The sequence below is a fragment of the Amblyomma maculatum genome, chromosome 4, assembly GCF_055883805.1.
Source record: "Amblyomma maculatum isolate TAMU_Amacu chromosome 4, ASM5588380v1, whole genome shotgun sequence".
NCBI classification, from domain to species: domain Eukaryota; kingdom Metazoa; phylum Arthropoda; class Arachnida; order Ixodida; family Ixodidae; genus Amblyomma; species Amblyomma maculatum.
The window spans coordinates 7,794,070-7,813,074 of record NC_139347.1 but is presented as its reverse complement, the minus strand read 5'-3'; the positions used below and the strand labels follow the sequence as shown (position 1 = coordinate 7,813,074).

The 19,005-nt window shown below is 46.1% G+C and overlaps 1 protein-coding gene across 4 annotated transcripts in view; it reads right to left on the bottom strand.

Annotated features, from left to right (window-relative positions):
• Positions 1-1,197: 1,197 nt before the first annotated feature.
• Positions 1,198-19,005, bottom strand: part of Sox102F (transcription factor Sox102F) — a 1,035,502-nt gene continuing 1,017,694 nt past the window's right edge. For all 4 annotated transcript variants that reach the window (XM_084600705.1, XM_084600709.1, XM_084600706.1 and 1 more), the window contains 7 exons: positions 14,924-15,168; positions 11,727-11,877; positions 10,246-10,369; positions 8,609-8,809; positions 7,976-8,143; positions 5,719-5,905; positions 1,198-4,879 (listed from right to left, as the gene is read on the bottom strand). In XM_084600705.1, coding sequence (XP_084456831.1) covers positions 4,645-4,879; positions 5,719-5,905; positions 7,976-8,143; positions 8,609-8,809; positions 10,246-10,369; positions 11,727-11,877; positions 14,924-15,168 — 1,311 coding nt within the window. In that variant the 3' untranslated portion in view covers positions 1,198-4,644. The remainder of the gene's footprint in view (positions 4,880-5,718; positions 5,906-7,975; positions 8,144-8,608; positions 8,810-10,245; positions 10,370-11,726; positions 11,878-14,923; positions 15,169-19,005) is intronic.

The following is a 19,005-nucleotide window of genomic DNA, read 5'->3' as shown; positions in this document are numbered from 1 at the left end:
ACAATGAACAATGAATAGGTCCTTTTCCCCAGCTCTTGGAGATGAGACACTTGGCTGCAGCCTGCTTATTCCAGCACTACTGATATGGTATGTAGGCGCTTTGTGTTTCTCCTCTCCCGAAATGCTTTCATGAGTTTATCATCTGCCTTTCTAAACTTTTATGCCCCTTATAAATTTCATCTTGCTGTTTAGTTACAATGCTGATGCTCGATCTTGTACTCCCAATATCTACTTAGTACCAATACCTTTATACCATTTTTATAAAGGATTTCTTATGAGCTTCCAGCACTTCGCACTACTATTAACCCATTCCCTTTTGACCATCACCCATAATCCTAATCCATGTTGTCATCATGGGCAACCTTAAATTTAAATATCCTTACAATTGCATCATTAACTACTTTCCACTCGAAGAGCATGCTGAGAGCCCCATCTCCAGCACTGTCGCACCTTATTAAAGGCAAGAATGGGACAGCATGTGAACATATACCTGACTGTGGAAGCAAAACAGTATGTGGGGTTAATTTCAATATTTGCACAAAGTACCTACTTGTACAGTTCTGCCCTTGAAAATAACATGCAAAGTATAGCACTATTGTTTGCAGTTATTGAACTCACATTCAAAATGTTAGATATAGCTAATGCCATGTGCGAATTGACATGTGTCAGCCTTTGGCGCCTGCTGGCAGCACTAGCGCTTGTAATATCGTGACGAGATTACCGTGAGGTGTGGTTTAGAGCGGGCTTTGGTCTCGTCTCGTGTAAGGACCCACTTTTCGTGTCACACCAATCATGCCAACCTAATTCTGGTGTGTATCGCTGCAGTAGTTGTTGCAGAAATCAAATGTAACTTATCAGCTTGTAATAGAATTAGACATCTTATGGCATGCAGCGGCTAGTACATCCAAAGAAGTGTCTGCTGGAATTTTGATGTGAGCAGATTAAGGCTAGCAAGACGTAACAAGCAGAGTGTGCTAACAGTAGGGTGGCAAGCGGCATGTCGCAGCGTGAAGCGTGTCACTTGCGTAGGAGAAATGTGGGCTTGCTTCTGCATGACAGATATGCATATCCATTGCAAACTAATTAGAAATGATTTCTGCTTGATTGAAACTTACCATGCCAATAGAAAAGGCAACCTCTTGGTGCCTGTTTGTAACTGGCTCCTGTTAAGAAATGGTGAAAACACAGTTGCTTTTCAAGTTTTCTTCTTAGTTTTAATTGGTCTATAATGTACACATAGTAAACAGTGTTGAAATCACTCATGCAGGGAAGGGCACTCAATCTCTCTTTGAAGAGATGTGCAAGGTTTGCTTTTTTCTACATTAGATCAGCTTTCTGACTCTCAGGTGCACAATTTGCTTTGTTGCTGTTCACGATGAACATGCAAACTTGCACGGTTTTAAAATCTAACATACAATAACAAGCCACTGTTGCCTACTGCTATCCAACCTTATGCTTGGGGCCAACAAGTACTATGTTGACCATACCAGTGAATCACTGAGATATCTGCAATAAATACTGCAAAAAAAAAAACGGGATTTCGAAACAATACTACGTGAGAACTCCACCGGTATGTTAAATAAGGTCAGTTTGATGAAAAGTTGTTTGTGGAACACTGAAAAGGTTCAATCATGAAGACAGTGGGTAGACAAGTAGATGGATGAGTGGCGTCTCCATCACGACTAGTTTCTTGAGGACTGTGAACATGGCTGTGCTAGCATCAACTTTCGATGATGCCGTCAAGTTTTATGCAGAGATAACAATGTTGACAAAAAACATCAGTGCATCTTTACGTTGCTTGCTATCGTGAGAGGAAACTAAAAGAAGCGAGCACTATAGCAGGTGCTACAGCCATGGGTCAGTCATAATAAGGACTTGGAGATAAATGTCTAAAGAGTTGCATTACCTTTTCACCTGCCATAACACTTAGTTATGTTACGTGAAATGTACTATAGTGCGGTCTTTCATGCCAAAATTGTGACAAGCACACTTTATTCAATTTATGGCACCTGACTTTAAGAAACTAAGTCTATCAGAAGAGCAAATGCCATCTGCAACATTTGCTTCATTTGTGTTTAAGATTAATATTTTTTTAGGGCTGCACATTTCAGTTATGTTTGTAAAAGTACTGGAGTGCATTCTGCAAAACCATCAGGGATAAGAGCTTTCTGCCTGTTTTAATCTGCCAAGATTTTCGGTAACAGTACAATAAAGTTTTATCGCAGAAAAGGCCTGAATTTACTTAACAGGAAAAGTGAGAACTTATGAAGTAATGCCAGTGGTTCAAAATTATTTAGAGATGCATCTCAATAAAGTCAAAATAAAGACAACAAGGATACTGGCTCAATGTTTTTTTTTTTTTTTCCATCCCTCCCCTGACATTTGCCACTACACACAACTTAGATCCTAGGAAATGCAGGAGGACAGAGCATATCCCACAAACAACTTAGATTGCTCAGAAAAAAGGCATTTTAATGGGTAAGCTGAGACTTTCATTACTGAGAGATATGCTGATATACCAACCAGAGCAGTTCTCATAGTCAACAAATAATGCTTAAGTAAAAATGAGAAAAATAAAAACACAGTTAACAATACGAACAAGAATGATGAATACACATGCCATGAGTTTATCTTACAGAAGAGACACCATAAATAGGCTCACAAGTTCAAAAAAGGCTAGTCTTGCACTTATCCCCAGCTACGGGCATTGCCTGCTGAAACCAAGAAAAGACATCGAGAATAAGATATAAGCCTAACATAGCTTGTAAGGCCCAACACTGAAAAACCGCCAGAAAAGCTTTTGAATATCACCATCCCATGCCTGATAGAATGAAGTGCATCACAAAAGTTTCTAGTATACTTTCTGCCAAAGTCAACTGCATAAATAAGCTGGATCTAAAGCAGCTAAACAATATTAGAGAGCAACACGAGTTTTACATTAAAGGAATGAAGGAAAATAAACTCAGAATAAACGACAGTCATTTGAACACACTTGTTAGCACTGATGAAGGAAGCAGACCCAGTGAAAACATCTGAAGCTGGGTCGTTGTACACGGAAAATAATGCCATGCCTTCAAATGTAACATCACAGACTAGATTGTATGTTTACAATGGTTGAGCATGTTCATACAACGCAAAAAAGAATAGGGCTTCTTCTGGCATGGGTTAACGCTGGGTGGGATACAGTAGCCCATCATGACACAAGAATTCGAAATACAACACTAGGACTTCGCCTGACTGCCATTTTCATCATGTCCATCCTATAGGCAGACAGGTGGTCTGAAGCATTACAGTGCTGGGATTTCAAAGTGCCAAAGTGCAAAGCAGTCTGCAAAAACAACTTTTATATACATGCCAAGACTGGCTATAGAGCTTGAGTATTTCAGCCAGTTTTGTTAAAACAGCTACTCTTACTGTGATGCTAGAGAACATGTAGAAGGGGCTTGTAGCAAATTTTTAACAGCAATACATCATTGCAGCAGGTTCACCAGTGAGATCCTGCTAAGGGGTCTTGTGTGCAATGTTTATAGCACATGCTATTGTCTATGAAAGGCTTACGTGTGAATTACTACATCAGACATAAAAATTATGAGGTCGTTTGGCCTCATGCCTGGGCCAGAATATTTTCATGCATGTCTTATACTGCACAGCACTTACTAAATTTCAAGCATTTTAAACTTTTCTTGATAAGTTTGCCACACCTACAGGTACACAGTTTGTACAAAATGCACCACCTTTCTTGAGTTGCGTTTGCAGACTGCTTTGGATTCAGCTACTTGGGCAAGACATCTAAGCACAGCACAAAAGGGCACGTTGAGCAGCCCCCTGCTTTTGAAATGTAGAAGGAACGAGCACTTGCTTTCTAGCAAGCCTAAATTAGCAACAACGGTTGCATCACCTTCAATGCAGCCATGACATACAGGAAAGGAGGAAAACGAATAACTAACTCCAGTGTGAGAAACCACCAAAAAAGAAATAAAAATATAGTTATACACAGATTTGAAACAGCAGAGTCAGATATAAAATACAAGCGCAGGAAGTGGACCACAACACATAAAAAAGAGGGTGATGGCGGCGATGTGATTCCTCCTCCATTTTTTTTTCTTGCCTCCTCACCATGTTCCCATCATCGTTCAGAGCTAGATCACACATCCCTCCATCTCTTAAGGGACAAAAAAACCATGCGAAAAGGAAGAACTCTGAATGCTGTCAAAACAAGCCATCAGACCAATAGATAGAACAGCACACGTGCATACACACATGCACACACACACGCACTAAGCTGCATTGCAGACTTTCTACGGCAGCTTTTCGGCATTTACGCTTCGCACATGAACATACATCAACACTATAATACCGCATACTTAAATAAAAAGCAGGCGCGGGGACGACCTTGAGGCCTAGTCGGGAGGGATGGGTGGGGCAGTAGGCAAGGGACGCATAGAAACATTGCACTTGGAGGAAAAACAACAACACATTTCATTTTCATTTGTGTTCGTAATATCGTCGAGGGATTCTTTCAATGTCCAGGTGTAACACAGCGCGGGAGAGGAGGACACAAGCCAGTCGTGACGGCTCTTCTTTTTCTTTCTTTCTTAGCCGTTCCCGGTTTTGTTATCGGGACATAGCGCGCTGCAGCAGAGTTCAAGTTTCCATAAAACTGGCTGGCGACAGTGAGGACCGTTTGCCATGGGAGTCACCACCAACACCGTTGGACGATGGCATGCGTGGCATCTTGCCAGACAGTGAGCCGACAAGCTCGCCGGCGCTCGAAGAGGCGGTCATCGCTGACGATGGTGCTCCCAGAAGCGACGCTACACTGGTGGGACTAACGAGACTTGGTGGTGTGTCGAGCAGTCCCAAGCTTCCCTCACGGTACCTGCACAGGCAAAAGATATGATGTCAAGGTGAACCTTCAAACAGCCACTGTGTGACGCGGCTGCAAGCATAGAGAAATTCAATATGGGCATTGAGCACTGCGTCCATCAACCTGAACAAGATCCAAGAGGTTCCCTGCTTTACATTCAGTTGCATCCATGTTGCTATCATTAAAAGGTTTGCATTAATTGTGCAATCCTCACAGTGCTGCACAGCAGCATGACTGAAACAGCCCTGTTCCGACATAGCTTAGTAAATAACATTTTTTTATTATGTGAAAATCTGATACTGGCTCCCATTGCTGTGACGAAAGCAAAGGTTCTAAAGTGAAAAGAAGAATACTGTTATATATATATATATATATATATACTATACATATATACTGCAAACTCAACAGTGTGCGCAGCATGCAAGCTGGCTTCTCCACAAGCAGAGTAATGTTGTGGGGAAGCATCGGTAGCATCGGTTGTATGCGCGTCCGTGAATTGCATTTTCATGAAATGATAATTACGAGTGCTATTTATACACGTCATAAAATGAATGCATAGCACGATGGCATGTTTAAGGCTTATGTTACTTGACACAGCTGAGTTACTTGTGCGTGACTGCATTTGAAGCTGCCCATAAGAGAGTTTGCTGTGCATTGCTTGCCACACTATTTACGACTGCAAACTAAAACAACCGCAAGCAGCCAAAACCACAGTGGTTCCTCTCGACGCTGCTTACTGGTGCTCCTAGTGGCTAGATACAAACTATCTCGAAAAAAAAAAATAATAAAAAAAGAAAAAAAGGTGGCATCGGGTGCAATACGAAATTCATCAAAGGCTGCACCATACTTGCCTTCGGGCCCTCATGAGGGACTTGTATTCGGAGATGCGCAGCTTTTTGCCATCTACAATGCAGGTGCGCTTGGGCCGCGGTCGATACCGGTAGTCTGGGTGCTTCTCCATATGCAACTTGCTCAGACGCGACTGCTCTTCGTAGTAGGGCTGCTTCTCAGAGTTCGACATGGCCTTCCACCGAGCGCCTGCACATGAGGAGCAATTGTGTGAAACTACTGATAATGGGCCCTGCTGTGAGATGGCTATCTTTATGTGAAGTTTTTCTGCAGATAAATCATTAAACTTGCTTCCCAATGCTAAAAATATATTGCAGAGAGCTACAACAACACCTTGGTGGCAAATTGACATAGATATGTGCTCAGCTGCCTTTTTTTTTTTACATATAAAATCGCCCTTGCATGAACTGTTCAAGTAGATATAGCTTTTATTATGACGATACAGAGGAGAATAGCAGCCAATGAGCCGATGGAGCCAGTTGTAAGCAGAGTACCTGTGAGAGCCTCCTCTACTTGCGGCTTAGTACAACAGAGAATATGTACCTGTATTTAAGGAGTACAGACTGCTTCTTGCAGTATAGTGATCTCAAGTTAAAAGTAATGGCATTAAACTTGTGATAGTGAATGCGCCACCACCTCAAGCATTTACTGCCATGATCAAGTTCTTATGCTATGGACATCTGCTTTGCTGATAGAAAACACTTGCAAAGGATATGGAGCTTAAAGGAGCTTAAATTTATGGCTAGTAGTTGAGCTAACGTAAAGCTTGTGCCTAGGATAGTGCCTTATGACCGATAAAATAATAGGTAGCGAAATGAACTTTTCAAACAAAAGTGTTTTAAAGTATAATAGAGAGAGGCGGGCTAGTTGGTGACTAGTATAGGAATGCATCTTGAAACCGCGCGAAAGACAAGGATCTTTGTCCTGTTGGTTTCGTCCTTGTGCCTTGTCTTTTGTGCGGTTTCAAGATGCATTCTAAGTGCTTTAGGAGCCCTTGCCATCACAGTAAGGCTCTATACAGTGAAAGCTCATTACCTCAAACCTCGATAATTCAAACTTTCGGATAACTCGAACCACACTACTTGGCCTGGCCAATCTCCATAGAAGTCTGTGTACAAAAAGGCCTGTTAATTCGAACGCGAGTCAGTTCCGCTATGAATTCGAACTACGCGTCACCGCGTCTGCGCGGCCCAGCACAGAGCTAAAGAAAGGCCTCCGCGATAGGGCAGCAAAGTTACGAGCCTGTGCACGTCCAAAACAGGAACAAAATATGAAGCCACTCAAAATCATGAAAGCCATGACCGGCGCAGTGGCCGGCTAGTGGCCAGGCTAGTGTGACAACACACAAATGGCCTCACCACTGATAATAGGCCGACTATTTAGTCGAGGTTTCTTTTTTATGAGCTTCGCACCGGCGGTAATTGGCCGCGCATCAGCCCTTTGTCCCAGTTGCGCGCATTTCAGACGGCGGCAGTGGATTTTTTACGAGTTTCTAGCGTGGTTTTTCCTCTGCTCCCAGAACATGCTCTCATCAGATGCCGTTCACTGCACCATGTGGTGAAGCCCCTCACGCGCGGTAGGCTGCTGGCGAAGGGGCACTGCTGCTACCGCGTTTTCGACCACTTCTGCTTTCATGCTCTCGGCAGTGTGCACGCAATAAAATATCGGTTGCAATGCGGAAAATAGTCCTTGGTGCACTGTTCTCGTCTTAAAAGCTAGCAGGCGACCATCTCTAATTTTCTGCTAGATGCCGTATTTATACTGGCATAATGAACCCACTTTGAAAGCACGTGGTCAGCTGCGATCATGACGCCAGCTTTTAGCATCGATCACTTCAAAAGGAGTTTGCTGCTGCTATTGCGTTCCAATAATTTTGTGACAGTGGATGACGCCGGTCCCATTTGGGTCGTTATAAATTGCGAACATACTAAAACCAAGACAAGCCGAAAGCCACCTCAGCAGTCCTGTCAAGGCCTCTAGCACTCTGGCAAGTTCTCGCCTCCCCCCTCCCCCCCCTCCCATCCTCTGCTTGAGCTAACCTCAAAAGATAAAAGCATTATGATGTTATCGCTGCGCAGCATTTTGGTGCACTGCCAAAAAATGCGCATGGTTGCAATGACGTTGCAACCACAGCACTTTTTTTACAGAGCTTTTACTGTAGTTGGTCAGATGACTTCCAAGACACAATAAAGCAAGCAGGTAAGAGCAACCTGTATGCACCTTCTTCAAAACAGAAGAGACTTCTAATAAAGTTTTTACCGAGTATCTTGGAGATGTTGGAATTGTGCATGTCAGGGCAAGCCTTGAGAATCTTGCGTCGTTCGTCTTTCGCCCAGACCATGAAGGCATTCATCGGTCGCTTAATGTGGGGTTTTCCATCCGGATCCTTCTTGGTCTGTCGTATAATCTTAGCACCGACTATTTTGCCTGCATAAAAGAATAAAAAATTGACATTTATACATAAATTCATACCTCATCTGCACTGGTAACAAGAAGAGATATCTACCCTCACAGGCATTAGTCATTAGATAAAATAAGTTTATTAATGCGATATAAATTTACTCTCTTACTATTCCTCTATTTTCCATTGATGGAAAGGTAGTCCAAATACAAGTTATTGTGTCTGGCCTCTTCAGCCTTCCATACATTATAAAGATTTCATTCTTGCTGTTTTTTGCTCACTGCCAAGTTCTGTTTCATTGCTTTGTATTTCTGGTTCATGCTGCTCTGTGAGTGATCAAACCCATCCTTCCTTTCCCTCTCTTCACTACATACTAACCAGCCATACCCTGTACTTTTATTTTCTTGGTCTTCCGCAGAAGTGCGGTGAAAGGTGACTCACACTCATTTTTGAAAAGAACAACGTGACAGACTGGGCTGATATGTACTCACTTGATCCTTTGGTCTCAGTCTCGGAGGCCGAGCTGTCGTTGTCGCGACGGGAGGAAGTCGACGATGTGTGCGGCCGCGGGAGGGCACCACCGGTCGACTGGGGCAGGTACAGGTGAAGGGGAAAGGGCTTGTCTGGCCCCACCAGGGAACTGGGGGCGCCCAGTTCCTTGGGTCCGAGGCCGCTGCCCGACAGCAGGCTGCCTGCAAACACGGCATAGGAACATGTCTTTGTCAGCGCAATTTTGGGAATTAAAGAACCTTGCACGATGCCCATTCCTGGCTCAGTTCTCCTTTGCAACAAACAGCATCACAGGATGCAACTCCGTACATGTGCAATGGGTCAGAGTACACACAAGAAGCTGGTCCAGGACTGGATTACCAAGCTGCTGTGAATGTTGATTAAAACTGATTGATTAAAATAAAACCACAGGACATTGGCCACAGCTTGAGTGGTAAGGGGTCGTACAAGTGCCATTTCCTCTGTACACTCCGCTTTCCCTCTGTGTAGAAGCTCTTCCTCTCCTCTGGCCATATTCTTCTCCAGGTTATCTGTACATGCATGCCAGATAAGGCAGTGATGATGACATCTAAGAATACACCCGCTGACTTGAACTAAGGCACTACATCAGTACCTTGTCTTGTCTACATCAGTTACACATTGTCTTGCACTAAGGCACCCGAATGAGCATCCTTCACATTAGCACCTTCACAACACCTAATTTCTTTACTCATCCTCATGACACTAATACCTTCTTTCTTTGTGTAGGCAAAGTTCCTCCTTTCTTCTCTGCCTTGCTGTGGCCCTATTTTCTTCTTAATTAGATGATAAAAATGCCAGAATGAAGTTTAGCATCTTATCAAATTGACAACTATTGGTGCGAAAATACACGGAAAAACTGTAAGTGCTTATTGCAGCATGGTTTGCTGGCTCTGGTAAGATTGACAATTACAGATGTTGAAAAACATCACAAAAAAAACTTGGCACCATAGTGCATTGTTTTTTCATGGTGCTAACATTAGTTTGGGGAAGCTCACAAGCTCATTAGCCCTCTATGGCAATATTGCTCTATTTGTCACTCTTAGCAGTCCTTGCTCATTAAAAACATGGCAGTAAATATGAAGCACCGGTGCACAGATCTAGCATGGTCCATATCTATAATTCTACACTACACTACTAGTGCTTCTCTTGGGTTGCCAATAATGCAGATGAAGCTTTTATAATTAATTCTAACTGAACCAGGCAAGTACATATTCCAAATGTGTATTGAAGAATACAGATGGTCGTATGCCATCTGTGTGTCAGATGTCCTTACAAAAAATGAGCAGTTAAACCAAGAGAAGCATTTTGTTGTTTGTGTTTCACATTGCAAGAGTCAGATGTTCATCAGGTACCAAAAGTACCTGACTTGTACATGTGTCCCCTAGAGGCTTTTGTTTGGCCACGTATATGGTGGCAGTTATGGTAACACTGTGCTAAAATGCTATGCTCTGCTGTATGAGCTCTGGATACCTGCTTCACAAACTGCTTGAAGCACTTTGTTAACTGCTCAGCCTGCACGCCTACAAAATTTGGCTAAAAATACTGGAGATCTGCAACGTCCTTTACTGGCTGGACTATACGTACAAAATGAGCATACCAGTATAGGAAGGAATTCCGGGATGTCCCATGAGACTTGAAAGTGAAACAGGGATGCTAGGGGCTCTGAGATGAGGTGGAAGCCCTGGATAGGCTGCTGCAGCTGACAAGAATGGCGAACCAACCTGGAGAGAAACAAAAGAATATGCCGACGATGGCATTCCACAACAAAATTCAACTGCAGTTTGAAGGAAATTGCACAAATCGTTCAATAAGCAGAAAAGAGAAAAACATACAAGAGAGGTGCTTCAAGCATACAGATAAACACTAGCTCATGCAGGAAAAGGTAGAATGAAATAATGATATGAAAGCACTAAAGGTAACCTCTACAAAAATAAAAGAAAGCCTATATATTTTTCAGTTTGACAAAAAGCATTTGGTATGTGCATATATTTTCAGTAGCAACTATTACTGCTTCCTTACTTTGGAACAAAGTTTGATAGCGGCTAGGTTATCAATAATGAAGTTAAACTAATGAAATGTGCCAAATAATTTTAAATCTACATAAGTACTTTTGAAAGTACTAGAAAATTTTCATTTATGGTTGCATAAATTAACTAAATGAATGAATCTTATGATTATGCAGCTAAGGTCAAATAAAAACACATATTAGCTAATGTTTTCCAAATATTTATTTGTGAATTCAGCAACAACCAAAGTACAGTAGTAGGTAATGCAGCAGACAGCCTTTAATACTGTAGATGAAGCTAGCGCAAAACCTTTGACTGAGACAAGAAGTGACACGACGAAAGACAGGCGCTGCCACTGTGTCACTTCTTGTCTTAGTCAAAGGTTTTGCGCTAGCTTCATCTACATTATGCAGTACCAACTAGCCCGAAAACAAACACTTTAGAGCATTCTGTATTAATCTATGAGGCATGGCAGGCAATAAAGGAAGGGTTGTGTTTGCTGCTGCAAAAATCATCAGGAGTAAGCTCTTCATGAGGAAAAGAAATTCGCAGAGTGGTTGCAACTAAGATTAGACTTCACATCAGCTGTTTGCAGCGTTGGATATAATGGTCTTTATTCATGGCTATTTTTCTTCTCCGATAGAATGGTTTCACTCTTGAAACCATTTTGTCTGAACCACTCAGCATAGTGTGTTGTTGTCATGTGGTATTGCATGACATCAAGCATACTTCACTGGATGCTAACCAATAAGGTGACTTGTTGCATGATGTAATCCATGACGCCACTGCATGCTGACTAATCAGGGCGGCTCCCAAGGATGCGGGATCGAATCCCAGCTGTAGCGGACACTTCTCGATGGAGGTGAAAAGCAAGGTGCCAGTGTGCTGTGCGATGTCAGTGCACGTTACAAGAACCCTGGGTAATAAAAATTTCCGGAGCCCTTCACTACGGCATCTCTCGTAGCCAGAGTCGGTTTGGGACGTTTAATCCCACAAAACACCTAATCAAGGTGGCATCGTGCTACGACGTCCACATCACAGAACTGGGATTGCTGTAAGAGGAAAGGCTCACCGAGATTGGGGCGCTGGCAGCGGTGGCACTCAGTAGGCTAGCTGCAGAGTGAGGCGAGATTCCTGGATGAAAGCCCCGGGGCGATACTGAGCTGCGATCAGAGTCCCTGGCCTCGTGCTTCACGTTGGCGGGTGTGGGGCTGCCACTGACGCTGAAGTGGAACAAAAATTGCGATTGCTCTTGAGGAGATGCACGAGTGTACATTCAATTGTCCACGTTGTTGTAACTAAAGGATCAGACTATTTGTTTGTATGAGATCGCGCAAGTGATGCAGATAGTTCACAGACACAGTGGTAATAAAATTACATCAGCGGTAGGTAAGGGTATATCGGATGACCTGGTACACTTTCCCCAGGTACGTCAGCCAGATCCAATGAGTAATTTTTCAAAGGACGATGAAGGTCTCACAAATACATTTTCTAGTAGTATATATCATGGTTGTGAAGATGTGTTTCTGTCAAGAAACGGGGAAAATAGAAGCTGAAATTATTTTTGCATGGAGCTGCGCATATTCAGAGTGTCCCAACAATGACAATCGTTTGTACTGCAACGCCTATGATAAACACTGTGTCTTTCAGTTGTATGCACCAGACGGCACGTGTCGCTGAGTCGCAGCATGTGAACTGCATAATTATTTGTGGCTATTTCCATAAAAATATGAGAAAGATGTGAATTTAAAGAATGTTTGTTTTTCTTGGGGCGCCATGCTCTACATTTGATATATGAAGAGAGGCGCGTTGCCCCTCTGCTCGTATTTGGCGTGTGGCGCGGGGCTGTCCAACTCCCACTAAGCTCGAAACTGCTCTAGATTAAACTTCACCTACAAGAACTTTCGGGAGAAGACACAGCTGAGGGCTAAGGCATTGCCTAGTTCCCTCCAAACAACGCTGCTGTCTGCTCAGAAACTAATCATTCGTGATTTTGGTTTCCCGTTCGGGACCCCATGCGTTGAAAAGAAGCACTTCTCCATCTCGTTAGATTAGGCATGTATTTTGCCATGACTGTGAGGGAGATATAATTATTTAAACAGTAAGCATGCTATCTGTTCCGCTTGTCGAATGACATTTCTTGCGGATTACCATGTGGAGAAGCAATAATGGCTGAACTTCTTGCAGGTCATTGAAAGTTGCGATTTCAGTGAGTAACTTTCATATGCCTTTCTGGGAAGAGCGCGCAACAAGCTGCACGACAGGCACATATCAGACTTGGCTTTAGCGAAGATCTGCAGCAACGTCCCCAGTAACTTTAATAGGAATCGATTGGGGCACATAGGATGTACATATTATATATATATATATATATTGTAAAGGGACAACGACTACAAAGTGCAGTGCTCGCATGTGGAAGGTGGAGAACGACGAAGTGTGTGTGATTCATGTTGGGCGCCGCTGACATGAAGTTGTTCGTCTGGTCAGCTACCCCATTGTAAATATCTGTAAATACATCCGTGTATCTATGTTACATGGTGGAGGTGCCGGGGTGGCCTACAGCAAGCACGGAACTCAGCAGCGGCCTTCGACTTCCCAGCTCTTTAACCATGCCCAGCGACGAGGCCGCACCATCGGCGTCCCTCACCCCGGCTTTCATCATTGCCCACCTGCGTGATCCCGGAACCTTCAATGGAGTGGACGGTGCTGATGTGCCGGACTGGCTCGCTATGTACGAGTGCGTGAGCGTACACAACAGGTGGGACCCTACTATGAAGTTGGCTAACGTCATTTTCTGCCTGATGGGCACTGCAAGAGTCTGGTTTGAGACCCACAAGAAGGAACTAACCAGTTGGGACCTTTGCAAGCGGAAACTTTTTTACTTATTTGGTAAGACAATCGGGCGTCACCTAGCCGCGCAGAAGGAGCTCGCGTGCCAAAAACAATCGTCCACAGTATCGTATGTGTCATACATTCAGGACATTTTGTCTCTTAGTATGAAAGTTGACCCCACAATGTCAGAGAGTGCTAAAGTTGATCATGTAGTAAAGGGAATAGCAGATGACGCCTTCAACTTGCTCGTGTACAAGGACTGCGAAACGGTTGATGCGATCCTAAAAGAATGCCGCTGGTTTGAACAAGCGAAAAGCTTCCGTATTTCCTCTCAGTTCTCGCAGCTGCCGAACACGGTTGCGACGTCGTCCTGAGTGGACTCGACCCCACCTTGCCCTCTGCCAACATCCGACAGCCTGACACGACTTGTGCGCCGGGAGCTAGAAGCAGTGTCTCCCACAGTTTCCCAACTATCGGTACCGAACAATGCCCCTACGATATCCCTTATACAGGCTGTTAAGAGTTCGGCAAGAATTCGCCAATCTCGGGATCCAACCTGTATGCTCTATTACCTCCCCAGATGCTCGCCGTGTGTCCCTGGTACTTGGTTCTGGACGTCCGTACTACCCTCGCTGCAGCCGCAACCCAGATGAGTGGCGAACACCGGACAACAGACCTATCTGCTTTAGTTGCTCCCGAGTCGGTCACATCTCTCGACACTGCCGAACTCGTCCACCATCGACCTACCGTCGCTACCCGGATTATGTCTATTCCCGCCGCTCTTCATCGCCCTCTGAACAGCAATTCTCAAGCTCCGACACTCAGACTCTGCCCACCAACCGTTCGTCGCCCCCCTACCGCCGTCGTTCTCCATCGCCCCAATCTCGCCGCCCGTCATCTCCTAACCCGTATACTCAATGTCGTTCGGAAAACTGATGGCCGCAGTGTCTGGAGGTGATGCTGCTCTGAAGACCCGACCCGAAAACCCTCACATTCTCCAGGCCCGAAGGAACATGCTTAGCGTCGACATAGATGGGATCACCGTTACAGCTCTGATCAACCCGAGAGCGAACATCTCCGTTATGAATTCCCATCTCCACCATCGCCTAAGGAAAGTGCTCACTCCTGCCCCCTCAGCTGTTGTCCGTGTCGCTGATGCTGGCACTTCTGCTGTTGTTGGAATGTGTACAGCTCGTGTGTCAATCGCCGGCCATCATACTTCTGTTCTCTTCACTGTCCTTGAACACTGCCCTCATGATCTAATCCTCTGCCTTGACTTTCTCTCTGAACATTCTGCCCTCATTGATTGTGCCACAAGTGTTGTTCAGCTCGACCAACCTTTTGCGAACCACAGTTTACAGCTAGCTACCAGTGTGAATCCCTGCCGGATGTGAGCACCACGGCTCAGTTGCTGGCAAGGCCGGCAGTGAGACGTACCTGCTGGCAGTGCTGCCCGACGAACTTCCTCGGGGTTTGCTGAGATTGAGCGGGGTGTCGAGATCGGGCGCTGGGTCGGGAGCCGTGGCGCTAGGCGTAGGCGTCCTGTTGCCCGAACCAGAGCCGTGGGGACCGCCGCCCCCTCCTCCTCCGGGGACGAGGCGCACGGCAGGCGTCAGCGGACTGCCCGACAGGGGAAGAAGCTGCGTCGAGGCCACCCACGGCTGCAGCGGGGACATGGCCGCCTGAGCAAAAAACCGCCATCGTGAGGTCAAAGCACTCAGCCGACAGTCTTGACAAAGCTGCCAACGTCTCCAGTTTCATACATGACAATCAGTCAGCACAACGAGAAATCAGATTTTCATCCGGAGTTCTTCATAGATGCAAAACCTTCTTCACACAAGGAAACGCTACTGACAGCGCTTCCCTTTAACTGCAACTGTCCACAAACTCGTACATCCCTAACGCTTGAGGGGTAAACACCATCGCAATCCGAAGCTCGAACACAAGATCCCCTCTGCATGCGGTAGCTGTGTGAGAGTGTTTAGGATAAGGGCTGCTCGCGAACTCCTGTAGCAGAATGTGGACAGCCGTGACGCGGTTTTTACGTTGTAGACGTGACATTTTCATCCTTAGCTAAAAGACTCACGAGTCAGCAGAGCACAAAGAAAGCATGGATCTGCATAAACGCCCGCGTACAGAGACAAAAAAAGAAGGGGGGGGGGCAGCAAAAGCCACCTGGAGATGCGAAATTAACACAAAATATAAACATTTTCCTGATGGGAACGCCAGGCGCAACCACAGAGTAGGTCATGGGCGCAACATAAGTGGTCAACGTTTTTGACATAATTCACTGACCAGAGCTGGACAGCACATGCTCCATGCTTAAAGTCAAGAGGCTTTATATGGGTGTCACTTGGAGTACCGACTGCATGCAGAGAAACATGCACTTGCTTGTTAGCCCCATCAATAATGAGCGGATCAAGCTTCAACCGGACCAGACGCAAATATATCGAAAATTACTCTCAAGGAGAGAGAGAGATAGAGAGAGAGAGAGAGGGGGGGGGGGGGGGGGGCTATCGGTTGCGGTTCTGCGTACCTAAAAAGGGTGATCTTTTGTTTGCTGTTAAACCCGATTGGAAGGGGAGGGGGGGGGGGGGGGGGGGGGGGGCTGGGGGTATTCGCGCGCTTCTCTCGAGGAGTGGAGCTAGAGAGAAAGCCACTGTTATTGGCAGCCTTAATTCACGGATTGCAAGATGTCTCGAGTCACAAGATAAATATCTTCAAGACATCATCGAAGAAGATGCGCAGCCGCAGAGCGGAACTCAAAAAAGCCATGGAGTAATCGGTAAGGTTTCGCCTTTCCGCGGAAGTCGTGGATCAGCCGCGACTTTTCGGATGAACTGTTCCACAGAAGTACGGCGGCCAACACTCCTCATCCTCCTCATGGCGCAAGCAGGAACGCGCGCGCGTTTTTTCGCCAAGAAGCGGCAAGCGCTCAAGCTCAGCTCGGTCCGGCTACAATCGAATTGCGCCGTGAGCGCCGAGGGCTGTCGGCGGCGGCAGCTGCATATTTGATATGACGCTGCGTGCGCACCGTTATCCACATTCGCGGAAGATGTGCACTCCCTTTTTTTTTTTTTTTTCCTCGCCATGGTAGCGACTAGGGGCCCCGGCTAGCGGCGGCAGCGCTAAGTGCGCCGCGCGCAAGAGCAGCTGGACCCGTCTTTTGTGCCTGCCTCACTGGCGCGGCAGCCTCTTATTCGGGCCCTCTCACTTATTCATTCCCAACGAGACAGACCGCTTTGCGCTGATCTAATCACGACTTGCCCTCCCTTCCTTTCCCCGCCGAAATTCCTCGCCAGCTCCACGCTCACGGCTCTTGGCGTAGGCTACCTGCGCTCTCAGTGGACTTCTTTCTAACGCTTCGCCTCTCCCTTGCTCTTCTTCGCGAATTCATTCAGATTCGCGCCGCTTCTGCAGCCGCCGCCGCACGCAAAGCGTATAAACATTGCGCCAAAGACGCCGCTGTACGTATACTGCATCGGAAGCTGTAAATCTCAAATCTTTTGATCGACGTCGGTGGCGGACGGACCCGGCGCTGCAAGGACGCCCTGAAAAGGGCTCGCTAAACGACGCGGTACGTGTGCTTACAGTTCGTATTACAAAAAGAAAAGAAAGAGAGAGAGAGAAACAGTACGATGGGGGAGCAATGCTTCTAAGATGAGAGCAGTTTTCTACTATACACGAGCCCCTCCCCAATTTTTTCTTCATACTGAAAATTGTAACTGGTCTAACTGGTTCATGAAACTATTTCCAGTTTATAGCTGTTGGTTTCCAGGTGAGTTCAGCTGAGAATTGTTTCATAAACCATGCAGTTACACCAGTTACGACTTTCACCGGGGTCATAAATACATTAAGCAAAGACCTCCCCCAAACACACACTTCAGCTGCCCCAGGCGTACACATAAATCGGCCCCCAGCTGCTGGCGGTGTATATATTTTACTGTACAGGCAAGGCTCGTGGCTACATAGCTGGGACACCACAACGGGCGCACGGTCATATGGGCGGCGCATAGTTACGTGATATGACGCAAGACCATCAAATAACGAGATGTTCGCGGACGAGAGAGACGGCTACCTTATTACACATGGTTGCTATTGAAAGTTTACCGGTCGTAAGAGACCGTTGCCTTTGTCGTGCAAACGCCAACTGGCTCTGCAATGAGCCGGACACAAGGAACGCGGGACGATCCGGGTGCTTCTCAAAATGCGAGCCGCCCCATCAGCAGGGTAACGGTGCTGCAAGAGAAGCAACAGAGAACGCAAAAGAAGCGAAGCGGCTGCTCCCACGTGGGGTTCAGCGCCGAAAGTCGCGCGAGCAGCGGCAGCGGACGACGTCCACGAAGGGCCATTTTTCATGTCAACGTTCGCTCGCTGCGCCCAAGGCGAAGATGGCGGCGATGGCGGCCGCATCGCTATTTCGAGAATCGCGTGCCGGCGCGTCCGAAAATCGGGGAGAAAAGTGTTGGGGACGCGAGGGCGGGTGACAAAAAACACACGCGGCTGAAAGGACGGCGCGAGAAGCAAAGCGAAAGACTGATGGAAGAAGAGAAAGAAGCAGGGCTAAACTGAGAGGAGCCTAGGAGAAAAGACGCGCGGCCAAGGGAACGGTCTGACGAGAAGAGCTCCAGGAGCGAAGGCATCGATAAGCAACGCCGCCGACGGCGGTGACTGCCGCGAGCGTTGACACTTCGACAGTTCGACACGTCTGCGTCCTCCGAGCATCCTTCTGGTGGCTTTCTTTCAGTTCTCTTCGTGCGATGCCCGGTGTTTTGTCCGCGCTTTCTTTGTGCTTGCACCATCATCGCTTTGTCGACTTCTTTCTGTCACGCTTTTTCTTTTGTCTTTTTCTCGCACTGTCAAGTTGCATGACAAGGCCCAGTGCAAAGGGAGTGACGGCCTCGGTCCTAGTGGGATTATTTTCCGAACGCCTTGCAAGAGACATGCAGAGCGACTTAAGCGAAAATCAGGCAGGAAGCGAATAGGTAAGAAGAACGAGTTGCGAAACCATGCAGAGATCAGCCGGTGATGTTGAGGCAGCATTTTCGAATAAGAAGCGCGCTTAGAAAGATGGCAGTGTAAGTTACAAAAAGCTTGCCATGTAAAACGTTATACAATATGCGGGGTTTTGTACGTTTATGGCCGGTTAGTTCACCTGCAGTCACCGCTGACCAACGTCATTGCTTTGCTTCAAAATCATGTTGCTGCGCGTGGTTGACTATTCGTCACATGATCATCACTCAGTCACGAACACTCCCTGCAGAAATAAGCAGCACGCGTAGTCGCGAAGTGTCGTGTTCTGGAGAATTACAAGCGATTAAAGTGGTCATGTTTCATCACTGCCAATCAAATCGGTAGCCAAAGGGTTTGAAATCTGTACCAGTGCCTTAGACGACGGCTCAGAGTGTCACTCGTGCCTCATTCTTGCTGAATGAAGCATTGCAGATCCCTAAGCGTAGCTCATCGTTACGCGAAACTTGCCAGCAGATAAGTTTCAAATTGCAACAATCACGCCAAGT